This window comes from Nestor notabilis, unplaced genomic scaffold (genome assembly GCF_000696875.1).
Source record: "Nestor notabilis isolate BGI_N333 unplaced genomic scaffold, ASM69687v1 scaffold4609, whole genome shotgun sequence".
NCBI lineage: Eukaryota > Metazoa > Chordata > Aves > Psittaciformes > Psittacidae > Nestor > Nestor notabilis.
In genome coordinates this window covers 15,421-32,271 of record NW_009944897.1, presented here as the reverse complement: position 1 = coordinate 32,271, position 16,851 = coordinate 15,421, and the positions used below count along the sequence as shown (strand labels likewise).

The 16,851-nt window shown below is 46.4% G+C and overlaps 1 protein-coding gene across 1 annotated transcript in view; it reads right to left on the bottom strand.

Annotated features, from left to right (window-relative positions):
* Nucleotides 1–15,922, bottom strand: part of LOC104412036 (SH3 and PX domain-containing protein 2A-like) — a gene marked incomplete at its 3' end in the record, with an annotated part of 206,100 nt that extends 190,178 nt beyond the window's left edge. Inside the window, exons 1-2 of the mRNA XM_010022629.1 lie at nt 15,704–15,922; nt 6,433–6,513 (exon numbers count right to left, since the gene is read on the bottom strand). Of these exons, the coding sequence (XP_010020931.1) occupies nt 6,433–6,513; nt 15,704–15,922 (300 nt within the window). The remainder of the gene's footprint in view (nt 1–6,432; nt 6,514–15,703) is intronic.
* Nucleotides 15,923–16,851: the final 929 nt, after the last annotated feature.

Below are 16,851 nucleotides of genomic sequence, written 5' to 3'. Positions count from 1 at the left end.
CTGTTACTGGCAAGCTTGCTGCTGGGCTGTTTTTCTAAGGGCAGGCATAGGGGATCCTGCATGCCAAGTCCTGCAAGCACAGGGAGCTCCAGCACAGCTGGAGACATGGGAGGCATGGTCAGCCCTCACAGCTGGCACAGGGCTCCTCCTGGAAACCTCTTTTCCTGCATCACCTGCAAGCCTTGCCACTGTGGCCTCTCTGCGCTGTCTGGGATAGCAGCAGCAGCAAAGTGGGCCGTGTTTACTCAGTAGAAAGGACGTGCCATTTCTCCCCAAGGACCCAGCGCTGACCTTTGGGAATACACATGTTGACAGAGCCACATTCAGATTTCCTCTGAATTTTCCCAGGCTTGTTTCAGTTTCAATCTTGCTCTTAAGGAAGCTGTTTTCAAACCAAACCCTGCATCCCAATAGGGATGGAGTAACTCCATCCCCACAGTCCTGTAACTATCAATCAGGGATTGCCCTGAAGCCAAGCCCTTGTGCTGAACCTCACAGGTCAGATAGGGAGCCAGACCCCTGGTTTGGAGAAGGATTTTACAGCAAATGTCAATGTCCACAGCAGGACCAGGACGCTGGGGCTCAGCATCACACACTGAGGGAATGGGAAAAGGAGAAATCTGATCTTTGCAACCCAGACTATCCTGGCCAAGGCCAGCACATCCCAGAGCAGAGGAAAGCACATGGTTTGACTGCAGACCAGATCCCCTGCTGTCAACACAGCCCAGCAGGAGCGTCGCCAGTAAAATCTTCCCTTTCTCCCCCTTTGCCTTATGTTCCACTGTGCACTTGCACCACAGCTTGATGCAACAACCGTCTGCTGTGCTGTTCCTCCCCACGTCCTCCCCTGGCCTATTCAACCCCACCTTCTCCTCCAGCTTTCCTGCCTGTTTCCATACGCACCCTCACGTAGCCCAACAGAAACACTCCCTGAGCCCATCAGAGGCTGGGAATCTTTTAACACAAACCTCCCACGCTGCAAGAGGGGCAAGCTGCATCATGCCCGGAGTCACATCAACAGCCCTCCTTCCCTCAGCACAGTGCCAGGAGCTACACGTGGAGCGGCATCTATGGAAGAGAGCATCACTCATTGCAGAGTGACCCCACTCCTGTGGATGGCTGAGGAGACCAGGCAGTGACTCTACTCATCTGGCTAAAAACGCCTAGCAGGCGTTGAGGGTTAGGAGTTAGCATTTACAAACACAGGAGCATGCTTGCCCTGTTGCATTCTTACCTAACTCTTCACCATTGATAAACGTAGCACATGCTTGAGCTTGTCAATTCACTGCTCCAGCATGGGTAAAAGCATGGACCTTACAACATGAAATAACATATGTCCTACAAAAGGTCATTACTGAGTCAGACTGCACTGGACCACCAGGTTTAGGACTATAGTCTCCACTTCGACAATTAACCCCAATTAACCTATGTAGTGAGTATACACAAGTCAGAGAATCATAGAATGGTTAGGGTTGTAAAGGATCTTAAGGTCATCTAGTTCCAACTCCCTTCCATGGGCAGGGACACCTCCCAGTACACCAGGTTGCTTGAAGCCCCTCCAACCTTGGCCTTAAACACTGCCAGGGATGGAGCATTTACCACTTCCTTGGGCAACCTGTGCCAGTGGCTCACCACCCGCACAGTAAAGAACCTTTTCCTTATATCTAACCTAAACTCCCCCTGTTTAAGGGGACCCGTTACCCCCTGTTCTATCACTACAGTCCCTAAGAATCACATCAGTGCATCAGAACCACATCAGACACGTACCCTGCAAACACCCTGCACTGATTCCCCCTTTGCTCTGCCCCAGGAAGCCCGCACCCTGAAGCCGCCAGGTCCTGTTTTAAATCATAGCGACCAGTGAAATACAGGGTGCTCAGGCATAGGGCACAGTCACAACCACCTAACTGCAGACAGGAGTGGACATTACAATACTTCGTATAGCTTTGGGTTAACAGAGAAAGGGATGTCTGTACAAAGGCATATGTAATGGAAGAATGATCAATAGCAGCAGCATTCTGATGAACTCCAGTCTGAGCAAGAAAAGCAGTGATACAGACTGCAGTTACTGCTCTTTACAGCACCATTTTTGTTTAATATCCTCTTCAATGCTCAGTTACTCCATTACAGCACTATAAACAATCTGGATGACCCTAGCAATAACAAATGAAGCTCTTGATGTTTTATCGTCAGCCTGAAAACAACTTACATCTCTTTCCACTCCCTAATAAAATTCTTGATATTCTTTATTTTTAATGTTCTAATTGGCTGCTAGTGAGTTCCTCTTTCTGTCCCACTTTGAAGAAAACCTGCTTAGATCAGCAGACCACAGCAGGCAGATAATTTTTTGCTAACCGATACACAAAGCAAATGCTTGAACAGAGCATTGTTTATTTGCCTTTTCAAAATTGTGACATTTCAGATGTCTCCTTGCAGCCAAAATGTCTGTGTGGGTCATTGTGCAGAGAGACAGCGATCTGCCTACCTAACATTCCTCATGTGGCTCCAGCGGGGATGTCGTTTGCCTCTCATGCAGCCAGAAACACAACGTGGGATTATAGCATGCCACTACAGCCAGCTGCTGTGTTTTGCCTTGGAGAAAGCTGCATTTCACTGTTGTGAGAAAGGATCCTCCTACAGCTCCACACACAGAGACCCAACCATCCTCATAGGAGCAATGGAAGGGCTGGTATCTGAACATAGGTGTTTGGTCCCTCTGCTAAGGCTGTGGTCCTGTTCATACTCTGACTCCAGGCACCAAATAACACAGGCATGAAATATGACCAGAACATTTGGAGTTGCTGCATAAAATGCAGAAGATGAGCCACTGGTGATTCAAACTAAGACACCAGGCACTGACCCTTTGTTCACTTTGCTGGGGAGAGGGCTTCTCAGCAGCGAGAGGCAGCAACTACTTGGGCTCATATCTGTAAAAGCCCAAGTGAGCTTGTGCAAGCTGAGCAAGTGGAAGGGTGATATGTGGAGTGGGGGAAGAGACACCCTTCATACTTGACAGCTGCAAACTTTGTTGTTGCTCTCTAGCCCAGCCCAGCCACTGGAAGTGTGAGCTGGCTGCATCCCCACACTTCTCCACCTTATGCGCATGCTCAACTGTGAATCCCCATCCTGCTAACAGCCTCCAAAAGCACTTTCCAGAAAGAAAAATATGGGCCTTCCATCTGTAGATGCCTTTTACTGAAGAGTGGAAACACCAGGAGTTATCCCTGATATCCCAATGCACCATTTCTCAGCTCCTTTGAGGACAACAGGAGCATTGCTGAACTGCCAGCTCAGGACAGGATTCTGCTACCACCACTAGCAAAACCATCAGTGATGATGGGAGACCTCAAATGGCATCCAGGGAATGTGCCTCAGTGAGCCACCAGCCTGTTGTGAGGGTCAGCACTACCTACAGATGACGTTCACATTGCTCTCCCAGTGATGGGCACCTCACACTCCCCCATTCTGCACTGTGGGCAAGTGCACAAGAAAGCAGCACTTAAAATATTACATTAAGCGGTGGCTTTGACCCCATGTGGTGCTCAGGTGCAAATGCTTCTCCAGGCTGAAAGACAACAGATAAGTGGACTTGACAAGCAATTTATCGTAGTGCTTTAATCTATGCAGAGTTAATTCAATTCTTTCAATCCTATTTACTGAGACATTGGCACCCACGTCTATTCTGCTGCCATCATTTGACCCATGCTCAGCAGCAGATGTGACTTAGTTGCACAATTAAATGATGCAGCAACACCCTGATTCAATTTAAGCCCGTACTTACAGATCTCTAACCCTCACTGAAGCAGCACAGGGCTGACACTTGACTTGCTGCGTTGGGTTCCGTTTGCTGTATTTCTCATACCTTCATAGGGCAAGCTCCAGCTTCCAAACCCAACAGTATGCCCAGTCATCTTGAAAACAACCTCACTCCCAACTCAAGCATGTGCACTGCTGAGATAGCACAACCAAACATGTTTGGGGTTTGAATCCATAGGACAGAGCAGCCTCTTACTGACTGCAGTGCCTAAGAGGATTTGCTAGGAAGTGTTTCAGAAACCAGCATCTTGTAATGGAAGCACTCTCAAAACCACTGAGCCACTTCCCACAGACAGAGACATTTGGGGAAGGGTGGGCTCTTTTATAAAGAAACATGAAATTGCAGTAGTGAAATTAATTAACTGTATTCCTCCCTCCTTGCCCCTGGGCAGCCCCCCCAGGTTTCCCCATGGGTCCTATCTAGTGTCACTGTCAACACCAGGCACTGCAGCCCTGATTAAGTCATTACAAGTCAGCCCTTGTTCCTCCACTTTGAGTCAAAAGCAAATGAGACATGTGCAGGCTTTGGAAGCCCTGAAGTGCAGCTCTGTCGTGGGCACAGCGGGATGAGTGGAGCTGGCAGGGACCTGCCGACTCCAGCTGTTTTGGACAAGAGTGATGCCTGGGAATTGGCTGAGCATCACTCACTGAGTGTTTGATTTTCTGCTGCAAGGGACACATGGGGATAAGCAGGGACATTACCAAAGCAGATTGATTATGCTAAGGCCACATTACCATGCATCATATCAGCTCACAAAACCCAGGTCCAAGCAGTGCTAGGTTAGAAGTTCAAGCTTCCATCAAAAAATCTGGAAAGCACAGATCATCCCCTTATCTGGAGCAAATCTGCAGCCTCAGCACTCAGGGCCATGTCCCCATCTTACAGCTGGCAAACTGAAGCACAGATTGCCACAGTGAGATGCTTGCAGAGATACGTCAAGACTGTAGAAAACCCAGGTGAAAACCTCAGTTTCAGTAACTGTGCACCTAACGCTGCAAGAGCTAAAGAGGCTATTGGAGAGGGCTGTCACTGCTAACACAGTGGTGGCCCTGACAGAGATTCCTGAGACAGAAAAGGGTTAAGGAAGGGAATTTTGTTACTTTCTTGTCGTATTTTCTCGTGGGGGGAGAAGCGTTGTGCAAGCAAGAGTTTTCCACTGGCGCTAGGCCCCCTTGCACTTATCAATGGGACCTTTCAGGACTCACTCCCTGATTGAGACATCATTTCCTGTCCAACACACTAACCCCATTGATAACTCTGCGCTTGATGGGAACTTTTCAAACCTACCAGGAAAGGCCAGGAGACCCAGAAGAACATATACATGAAAACAGAACTGGGGCAAAAAGAAAAAGGAGAGAGAAAGAAACAGCTTTGGCCACAATCTGCATGCTGACAACTGTGTGTGATTTATGGAGCTGGGCATCTTTAGCAGGTACATCAGGCACTGACATAGTCTTCACAGCAGTAGGACTGGCAGGCCTGGCACTTCAGCCCAGTAAGAAGTGGAGAGGGGCATCTCTCTTTTGTCTTCCAGTCACACAGCAAACACAGAAATTGGGACTAGCCATAGTAATGTTCCCATTTCCCACCAGAAAAGCCAGGAGGCCATAAGTGATACAGATTGCAGAACAGGCTAGAGACTTCAGATGTCCAAGTACCAGAAATGACACATAAAGGGGAGCAATGATGAAAGAAGGACTTTCAAAGATATCTCAGATTTCTTAATTTATCGTGGCAAAAAGGCTTAATGCTATTTCCCAAGACACAGCCCATTCAGCTGTGTACATCCTTAACACTGGCTGTGAGGACTCACTTGATACTTAACCTCAGCCCAGCTCCAAACACTGTCTTCAGCCCAAAATCAACATTTCCCCCAGGATTCAGGAGTCTGTCAAATCCCAGCTTTTGTTTTCACTCCAGGCAATTATAGTTTTGTTGCCTACAAGGTATGATGATACAAAGATATCAATGGATCTGGATTATTGCTACATAGTCCTGAGCCAGAAAGCTCTCCCAGAAATGAAGATGCTCACACTGAAAGTTTGTAATTTGGACTTTTCCTATTTCCTGGCTTCAGACTTTGGCCAGCAGCTATCCAGCAAGAAAGCTGTCAATGAAAACTAAATATACAGGCACCAAATACAGTAAAGGAGCTGTACAAACCAGCAGGAGCTAGGACACCAGCTGGCTGGGTAGATGATTAGGAGGAGGGTATAGAAGGTTTCTACTACCATCTCCATTACTGAACTGCTGTGGGAGTGTGCAAAAGCTCTGTTGTTCTCAGCGATTTGGGTAAGCAGTTTCTGGGGGCCCAGAATGTAGCTCTCTTTCTGTCCTAAGTGCATCTGAAGTATTTAAAATTAGATCCCCTCTTCAATGGGAACCATTCATGAAAATGTCAGCTTTAAATGTCTTTACAGTGCAAGTTACTTGCTATGAGCATACCACCCACTTGTCTTACACCCTACAAGGACAGAGTCTGAAAAGTTTCAAGATCATGACATGTAACAGACCAAACACACACAAAGCCTTATTTAAAGGCACTATTAACCCAGCTGGAAACATGACTAGAAGTGAGTGGAAATAATATTTCATGTTAGACAAGACAGACTTACCTGCAGGTCAAAGAACTTGCTGTATCTCCGGTAGATGATCTGGGAAGTCAGGTCAGACCATGTTACGTTGATGATATAGACCTGTTCAGGGAAAAGAAAACACAAGTCAGCCTGTGCCATGAAACACAGGATACATACAAAGGCTGAACAGTCAGCATAGGTTAATTCCACATCTCACTGCCTGCTCTTGCTCACAATGAGGAAAACAGCCCTGGTGCAGGACTAGCCTAAGTAAAAGCCATTACCCTGTTGCAGACTTTGCAGAGATCTTGGAAGAGCACCCAGTGTCCTCTCATCCATCCCCATCACCAGCTCCCACCGATTTTGACCTCCCTGGGATTAAAGCTTGGAGTGATGGCACATCTACTGCTCTGTGGTCACACACTCTGGTCTCTACCTCTGCCCATCTGGAGGGTGCCAGGGCCTGTTGGAGGCGTGACTGGGAGAACTATTCCACCCCTGAAACAACAGCCCATCATGGGCTGCTGATCTCCAGTCCCATGCTCCAAGTTTTCCTTGTATATGGAGTTGTGACTATGGCCCTTCCCAGGTAAAAAAAAGGAAAGTCAAACGGAACTCAGCACCAGGGGGGTTGTGGGATTACAGCTGTGCAACACAGCTGCTTACACACATCCATACAGGTGTGACAACACTCAACCCCACAGCACACAGCCTTTGCTGAGCCACATTGTACCACTCAGCACCTTTAGCACCTATCAAACCAATTTGAAGGTGATGTAAACCAAGTCAGTGAGAGCGACGCTGTTTTGTTATATCAGTGGAAACAGCAACACAAGCCCAGAACAAGCCCAGGATTTGCCTTGTCCAGCCCTAGTCCATCCCCAAAACAATCATCTTACACAAACACTGCTTTGTCAGAAGCTTGATAAAAAAATGGTAAGAATTATTCACATGCACACAGCACAGACACACACATACATATATATTTTTATAAAACACAAGTGTTTCCTTTTGACCCATGTGCCTCAAAAAATGAAAGAAAAAAAGGTGTGTGGGGGGAGGAAATGAGCCAGATTCTGCTCTCTCATACACTTGCCTTCAGGGCAAACGCTGGTCCTTCTGCATTGATGACAGATACACAACAGGCACAGGACAGAGTCATCAAGGGTGACTACACAACGCCAATCTAATGGAAATCACAGCCAGGCCAGCTCCTGGGTCTTTAAAGCAATCTCCAGGTTTCCCTGGAGCAAGATAAGGATCTGACATAGGAAACAGGAAATCATCCCTCCTCCCTCAGCCCTAGTGCTGCAGCAGCTCTCCCTTTTGCCAAGGATGCAGAATTGAAGCTTTCTGTCTCCAGCAAAGGGGGATGGACAAGCATCACCTTCCTCTCCATCTCCCCCTAGGACATTGGCCCATCTTCCATAGTGCTGATGCAGGGTAATTGCTTCTCTGCTTTTAACAATAAAGGGTATTGCATGACAGCCCCTGGGGGGAATGTTGAAGAACAGGCTTAACAACGCATTTCCAAGGATTGCTGAGGGATTTTCCCTTCTCCTTCCCCAGTAGGAGAGAGGTGTCATCTTATGCCCTGGAAACACAGAGGTCCAACAGCCTCGCTTTCCTCTCTGCTTATTAGACCATATTCAGTCCCTAAGGCAGTTTGCTCCCCATCTCCTACAGCCCAGTTTCATGGTATTAGGGAACTGGAGCTACTGAGCACAGGCTGTGAAGGAGATCTGGGGCCTGTCCTAGAGCACTGGGGTTAAAGACTAAGATCCTGACTTTGACTCAGTTATCATATCAAACCTATCAAACCAGAGACCATAAAGGCTGGCAAAGAAAAGGCTGCTCAGTGGTGAGAGCACATCTCTCATCAAACCCAGGTGTCTTATATTTCTCCTGGAAAACTGAGCCACCCTATCTACCTCCTACAGTACATATGTGTGACATGGATGGGAGATAATATTGTGTAACATGAAGATTTCAGCTCCCCTTTAAAGATCTTGTCCATGCAGACAAGACAGAGGAGTCAGAGCCTGGGAAGGAAGCTGCTGTTGCCATTTTTCAGGCCAGCCACACTACACTGAAGAATATTTTTCCATGTGTTTGTTGTGAAGGGGGGGGAAGTTTGTAGCTTCACTCCGTGCTAATTCACAACACAAATATTTCTACTCCTTCTTCATCCAACAGCTACTTTCAGATGGAAAACCCATTCGATTAAAAACAGATCATGACAGATGGGAGCTGACTGGGATCCAAAAGCAACTTCAGATACTGTAATTCTGGCCCTGGGTTCTCACAAAGGGGATGAGACGGAGCTAGGAGAAACATACTGTGCATGCAAATAAAGATTGTATTTTTTCTTTAATAATGCATATTTTTCTTCAAGAAGCTAGAAACAGAACACATATGCCACAGGCTTCAGGCTTTTTGAATTTCATGGCACTTCAAGCTTCCTCATGCTACTCTTCAGAATCCACAAAAAAATGTATCCCCCAAGGTTTTAATAGCCTCAAAATCTGATTGATCAAGATCTAGTCCAGAAAGGAGTTAATCCTGCTCTAAGAGCCCAGCATCGTTCAGTGGTGCAGTAAAAGGCACAACACCCCCATCACGTGAGACTGGGCAGAGCTGGGTGCAAAGGCATGATCTGGTCAAGAGGCTGGATGTATTTGGTGCAGGAATACTACCCCACTGCATGGTGCAGATACAGCCCCAGCTCTGAAATCCAGGCTCGGCAGGAATGATGCTGCCACTGACTTCAATCAAGCCAGGATTTTGCTGCACATTCAAAACAGCAATTAAACACTTTTGAGCCTTAGGTGTGCTCAAGATTAGCAAGTGATGAATTGGGCAGCATGCACATGCACTGACTTTTTATTTCATGGGAAGATCATAGCAGGAGCAAGAAAAGCCTTAAATCATAACCCAGAGCTCTGTGAAGCAAGAAACTAATGGGCTCAAAACGTGCTTGGTGGGTTGCAGGTGCAAAATCTGAAATGGCTATTGATTTTCTTTGCTTCTTCGTGTAAATCAAATTGCTTCTTGACAGTCACCATTTAAAATGATGGGGAATAACCGTTAGCTTGAAAAAGATCTGGAAAATGCCAGATTTTAAAAGCAAGGTCTATAGGTTTCAAAAGACTTTGGTATCACATTTTTCTCCCTCAGAGACCAGAGTTTGGTGATTATTCACTTCTGCTGCCTTAGACGGACCCATAACCTTTCCATGAGCAGCAAACATTACATCAGCTTACCTCGTCATTTTTTTGCTCAGATCTTAAAAGGGTCGCTGTGAAAGCGATCAATGATATCCCTTGGGAGAATAGGAAAAGCAGTCCTGGGGGAGCCCGAGGTCATGCAAACACGACAGGACAGGGAGGCAGCAGGAAATATCAGACAAATACAGACAGCCATCCCACGCCCGAACGCCCTGAACACCCACAGGCCCAGCATCGCTCTTCCAAGCTGCCTGCAGAGCCAAGGGAAAGCTGGGAAAGCTCTCTGTGGCATCCAACAGCTCTCCAGAGTTGAGCCACACAAGCCACAGCTCCAGCACACAGCTGGTCCTGCCCACGAGAGTCCCAGGTCTCAGCGTGCTGCTTCTTGATAGAAGATAAAAATCAATGCATCTCATTCCTTAGAGCAAGCTCTTCTTGTAAGTACACTGTAAGTACAGTGTTTTCCTACAGTCAATACATGCACAGAACTAAACTTGAATCGTGATTGCAAATTAAAAATTACTACAATAATTAATTCCATAAGGTAAAAAGATCTGCTTTGTGTATAAGGCATGTTCATGGCCTTAAAGGAGTCAAACACATCTGCTATTCAAATGCTTCCCCTTAAAATCCATAATAAAAAGAAGTTCTTAAAAATAAATAACTGAAGTAGAAATTACAGACAATTCACTGTACAATTACTGGGTGCTCCAGCCTCTAATAAAGTTCAATTTTTAATTTCACAAATCCAGTCTTTTTTAATCTATTATGTATTTTAAAACAAGTCCTTCTTCAGAGAAGCAAGAAGTGAGCGTGTACAAACTGGAGAATATTAATTAGGAACTGAGCTTGATAAGCAGCTCTTAATATTCATGCTGCATGAAAGTAAGTGCAGGATGTGAGGGGGATTTTATCAGCTGCTAATTATTGTTTAATTCTAGCTCTGGGAAACTTCCATTTTACCCATCACAGAGCAGAAAATTTATTGCAAACTGAAGTTACTGCTCTCCCTTTACTGCCCACACCAAGCGATGAGGAGAGATGACTTCCTACTACAAAAAGCATTCACTCAAATGTCATTGGGCATGACTTTATCATTGAATGTCTTATTCTCAATGGGAAATATCCAGGTCCAGCTGGCACAAACCCCAGAGGTAAAGAATTCAGGTTATTCCCATGTGACCAAGTTTTCAATTGGCTTTTTAGAGACTAATGTTTTGTTTCCTACAGCCAGATGAGCTGGAGTGGAAGATAAGTGCCTGAAATGAGTAGTGTGATGACACCAAGATAAGAACATCCACAAATACACGAGCTATTGGCAAAGACAAGATTGAAGAGCAGAGACTAGAAATATCCCTGCACACGTAAGCGAGGGTGCTGTTAACCTTTAATAAGCAATTACAGTAAATACCAGCTATTAAGAAAGGTTTATGAATGCAAAAGTGAAAAACCAACCCAACAACGCTATGGTGCAATTTGTATGCAGATACCATCACGACAGCCCCTTTTATCCTGGAGAATGTCAGCTTCTTCAAAGTCTTATATTTAAGTGTTGGATGTTTGTCCTCCAGTGGGTCATGACTGAGCTGGAAAAAGCACTCCTCACCTCCCGTATTCAGATGCTATCACTGCCTGTGAGCTGGAAACTTTTCACCAGCACAGCTCAGCATGTGAAGGCTCACCGGTCTGCTTCCATGCCCAACTCCCACAAGGCTTGCAGCAACTTCAGCTGGTTCATTTAGCTGGTGGCGTTCCCATTAAAGCAGCTCTAACTGCAGCAGCCATCCACAAATTCAACATACCTCTGTGCCCTAAATTACCGGGGTACAGGCACTGCATCAACTTAGTTTGCATAACCATTTTAATGACAAAGATGTACTGATGAGCAGAAATCATTGCTGGCCCAGACCCAGATTTAGAGTGATAACAGCCTAAAGACAGTACATTCGGTACCCATGAGGTCATGGCAACAAAGCTGTTCGCCTTCCAGAAGGTACTTCTTCCACCCCACAAGACACTGGCAGCAGTAGCCAGGGTTTCCCCAGGATGACGGTCCTCAGTGTCCTCAATTCCTGCCCTACACAAGAGCTAGAGTGGCAGAAGGGAGAGAAAAGTGCTCCAGGAACAAGCATGGAGAATGTAAGCTCTACTCCCGCACACATCACCTGTGCCTTCACTCGGCTTGGATTGCATTTGACACAGGATCCAGGGAGCGCAGCATGGGCTCCCTGCCCAGCTCACAGCATCCAGAAGGCCCTGAAAAGCACTGTGAGACCTGAGAAATTCCCGCAGAGATGAAGTCAGACCCTCAGCCCTGAGCCCATGGCGAATCCACCACCGGATGATGTCACCTTTCAGCACAATGGTCTCCGAGGGACCACAGCTCAGCCGGGGCATTGCCAAGGAAGAGCTATTTTCAACCCCAGCCTGGAGCTGTTCTCGCACCAGGAATTTGAAGACTGAGCTGAGAAACAGAGATGAGGCTCAGAAGAAACACGAAACCCAAGCAGCCCCTGACAGGAAAGCTTCTTGCAGGGCAATTGCTGCCATGGCAGAGTGCCTTAGAGCAGCCCCCGGCACAGGCGCTGATGCAGGCTGCACGCAGGTGCAGGGCGTCTGGCTTTTTCATGCAGCACATGTGGTTTCATGGACATCCCTCTGCCCTGCTCGTGTTTCCATTACCAACGGGAGAAATGTAACAGAAAAAGCCAAAGCGGCCCATGGGTCTCATGGACACGTACCTAAGCTTTGGAAGCAAAGTAGAGTTAAATTATGCTGGGAGGGAACGAATTGGACAGCCCCAGCGTTTGCCAGTTCTCATCTGTGAGCAGCCACCACCCTGGCAAATTAAGCGGGACACAGCAATTCCAGTTTGCATCACAATTTGCAAGCTAATTTACAATCTAATTAAACATACAGGGTGGGGGGAAGGAGAGTTTTCCTTCCTTCACTGCTTTCTTTTGTGGATCTTGTTTCAGCTCTGAACAGCAATGCAAGAGGATTAACGCCACTTCTCTTTTCAGCCACATCAAATCTATTCTGTACACAAGAAAAATAAACTCATTTCCAGTTCTGAATCCAGTCATACTCTGAGACTCAAGCTGGGTCCTTTCTAGCTTAGAAAATCCCACCACTACTGCATCCTATAAGGGCACAGACCTTCCTCCTGGTGGAGCATTAACCAGGATGAAATCCATTTCTCTTTGCCAAATCCTGGTATTTAAACACAAATGAGAATAACAAACAACTGCCTCAAGCCAGCCAGCCAGCCAGCCAGCCAGCAGACGTCCCTGGGAACACAGGAAGAGGAGCTCATTTGAGTATGAAGGCACCTGGCTAGATGTTTTTGCTGGTTTCCTAGCTTCAGGGGTAAGGACCAGACAAGTAACAGGGTTGTGACTGAATGATGAATCCAGCTCATTGTGTTTACACAGCAGAGTAAGACAATACTCAGCCTCCCATATTTCTTACACGATGATAAGGTTTCAAAGGCCATAGTTCAAATTTGTACTTAGTCTCTTCTTCACCCTTTGTATTTTTGGCATTTGCCGACTTGGGTTTTTAAGCGCTGACTTCAGGCCTTCCCAGCACCTTCCTGCTAAGAAGATGCTAAAAGTCCCACACAATCAGAGTAAAAAGCCAAGAGGGGAAAAACCTCCCTGCTATGCTTCTTTGCATGGTCATTTGCATTTAAGACAATAAGTTGACCAGAGAGCTGCAGAACTGGAATGGCTGGGAGCCCCACGGCTTGGTTACAAACCACCTCCGAGCCTCTTGCCAGGCTTGTTTGATTACTTTATTTGACTTCATTCTTAGGGGTGTGTGCGCAGAGTACAATGTGTCTAATTCTTGCAGACATGCAATATCTGTGTTGCATTAGCAGGGCTTTGTTTTTTAACTGATATCCTGGGTCACATCAAAGGCCTATCAAGGCTCCCATCTTATCTCCAACATCCAGTAAGTGGAGCTTACAGAAAGAGAATAAGAAACAGGACTAGTAAGACATGGGTCATTTCCCTGCTACCACCTCCCAGCTCCTTGCAGCTTCCCTGCGAGGAAAGAGCAGACAAGGGAAGTGGACAACATCCACCCATTAGACTTACACACATGAGGGAGGGAGAACATCTGAGCCAGGTACAACCTGGACTCATATTTCTGTTTCAAATAGCTCTATCCACCTGCATTTCCTTTCCACCTGTGATTGAACTATTTGTGAAGCAGAATAACCACAGGACTGAGTTTCTGCCATTTAAGGGTTGACAGGTTATTAGAAAACACAACATCTAAGCCTACAGAGCATTAGAATAGTAGAGTGACAAACATAAAATAGAAACAAGAACATAGAGGCTCTCTGTGAAACCTGGCTCCCTCGTGGCCTCCTCAAACACCCTCTCCTGGGTCTAAAAGAGGTGTCTACGGCAAGCAAACAAAAATAATCCAGCTGCACTTCAAGGTGAAAAGTTTTCAGCTTATTGCCTCTTAAATCTGGATGCCACCTGATTTATAAACTATACACATACACTATACACTTGTGTCTTTCTCCCCAGCAGGTGGTTGGTGTTTCATTAAGATGCCAAAATAAGAGAATGTCTTGGTAGAAGAAGAGGAAAAAAAATAGTGCCTTGAATTCCAAATCATTCAAGTAAGTTTCAGTTAACACCAAATCCCACACATCTTTGCACAGAGTTATTTATGCCTGTGTGAGATCTCTCCAAGTACCCTTCTTTCTGCTCTGAGAACAAGGGTCCATCTACGTTGTACCAGCAGAGCTGTACTGATGCTTCTTCCCAACGATGGAGCTTGTATGCAGTGCTAGAGCACCTACAGCCTGCAGCCATATGAAGACAGAGCACACCATAGAATCATAGAATGGTCTGGGTTGGAAAGGACCTTAAGGCCATCTAGTTCCAACCTCCCTGCCATGATATTGCTGACCTTGGTTTATGGCACAGGGCAGATTTTTGCACGCTGTAGGTATGTGGCCTTACTTCCACAAGTGGCAAAAGCTCCCCTCTGAAGTCTTACAATCTCAAAGAGGCGCTGCTAAAACCCAGCCTCTCCTTCGGCTTCTCACGTTGGAGATTTCTGCTCTGCACCAACACTTGCATGTAGTTTATATTAGCATGCAAATCTTCCGGCTTTGATTTGTAACCTTACATATGACCCCCAGATGCAGTGTTGGAAAAGCAAAGCAAGGGCCTGGGAAAAGGAGCAGAACTCCTCCAGGCCCTTCCAGAACAATGACAAAGCTCTGGGACATTCTTAGTCCAAATAATGGAAATTCTCCTGGGATTTTGCCATAGAATAGCAGGATAATTTTTTTTTTCTTCTCTTTTTGAGTAGAGGGAAACAGAAAGTTCACAAAAACTAAGAGACCCTCAGATTCACAAAGCCAGTGCTCAAGGGTACAGTACTTCAGGTGTGATCTACAACCCCTGACACAAACCAACTCTTTACACAGTTTGTGCAACCACATTTTTCATGCACAACTGAAGGATAAAACTTGAGGTGAAATCAAACAGATCAACCAGCAAAGCATCACAGAACTGCCAGCATAACACACGGACAGATGAGTGTTTGAATGTTAATTGCAAAATGCTAGAAGAGTTGTGACTGAAAACCAGACCTATCCTTAAAAGAAACAGCACTCAACAAACATGCAATTATACTGCATGACCATACATACGTCAGACTGAATGTATTTGGACATTCTTTACAGGACAATCCTGACAATGTGAAACCAACTCTTGGAAAGAAAGGAACAAATTTCCACAACCCCAGAAAGATGCAATGCTGAAGTCACTGGAAAAAATATCTTTCACTGTGGTGACCTTTGATTTAAGGCTTCAGAGAAATCCATGTTTCTTGCAGGGAGAAAAGTGAAAGAAGAATGTGATTTTGTGTCCTGGTCTTGCAAAGAACACCTGAATTGCAGTGTGAAATACCAAAGAGGAGGCAAACATGGAGCACCCTCCTTATTCCTCACTGTGCTTCTGGCCAAGGCAGGAAAACTGATGCAACAGTCCTACACAGAACAGATTCCCTTCCACCAGGGCACAGCACTGAATTAAACACAAAATTACCTTCTTCCTGTGGAACTTCAGGGTTTTCAGGAAGATACTCTGCCAAATCCTCGCACCCTCAATCACTGCCTCTTTGCTAAGTTGAACTATTGTCTCTGCCCCTTCCTTCCCTCCCACTCTTCTAACAGTCATCCTCCTTTTCCCTCCTTTTCCCACGCTTGGCTTCCTGTCTTCCCGCTTGCAGGAACACCCTCTCCCACCCCAGATGCGCAGGACCATCACGGACAGCATAAACCCATCCCTCTCCAACTCTGCAATTTGCAGCCTGGGCCACACACAGACACAAGCAGCCATCCTCACTGCTTTCCAGATCAAGTTGATTCAGCTCTCTGGACTGCGGTTTCTGCGGATGGGCGAGCATTGCTCTGTCCTGCTGGGATACAGGGGTACGAAGAGATGCTTTTTCAGCCTGGAGCAATACTGTGCTATGGGCATTTCTGCTCACTGCCCCTTTAAAACCTGCAAATAGAAGGATCCTACGGTAGGAAAACTGCTGGGCACAGGAATAGCTGCTGGACAGGACAGTCACACTGCCTAACTTTGTCCCCAGATGAGGACTTGGGAGATGAGCCTCCAGATTGTACTGCAGACGGAAGAGAAAGTCTCCAAGTTGTGCTACTCAGCTGCACTGCCCACCAAACCAGCCCTCTTCTTCCCAGACTGTGAATGGGATACAAAGGTGATGGGCCCCTAAAAATGATGTAAAATTTGTGGATGCAGCTACCATCAGCAGTTGTAACCATACTGCCAAAAGACACAACCACTAAATCAGCCCCCACACCTGGCTCACGTACTGGCACAAGCCGTTGCCTTTGCTCCCTGCCATAAGCCTGGACCCTTTCGGTGCAGGGGAGAAGAACATCCCCAGGGATCACACAGCTTCTCTCTGTAATAAACTACATGTCTCCTCTGGAGACATGCACTGCTGTTTGGTAGTGCACTGTCTGAGCTGCCACGGAAGGCAGTGATGGTGACCACACTAATTCCTTCTCTTTTACCTATCACAACCCAGCCACAAGCCACACATACCCTGGGAGTTGCTCATTTTTGGAAGGAGAGTGTGTGGCTGCAAGTCAGCATGTGTCACCTTAGAAATAAGCCTTTTAGGGCCATCTCTGTATTATATGTTCTATCAAAACCAGTAATAA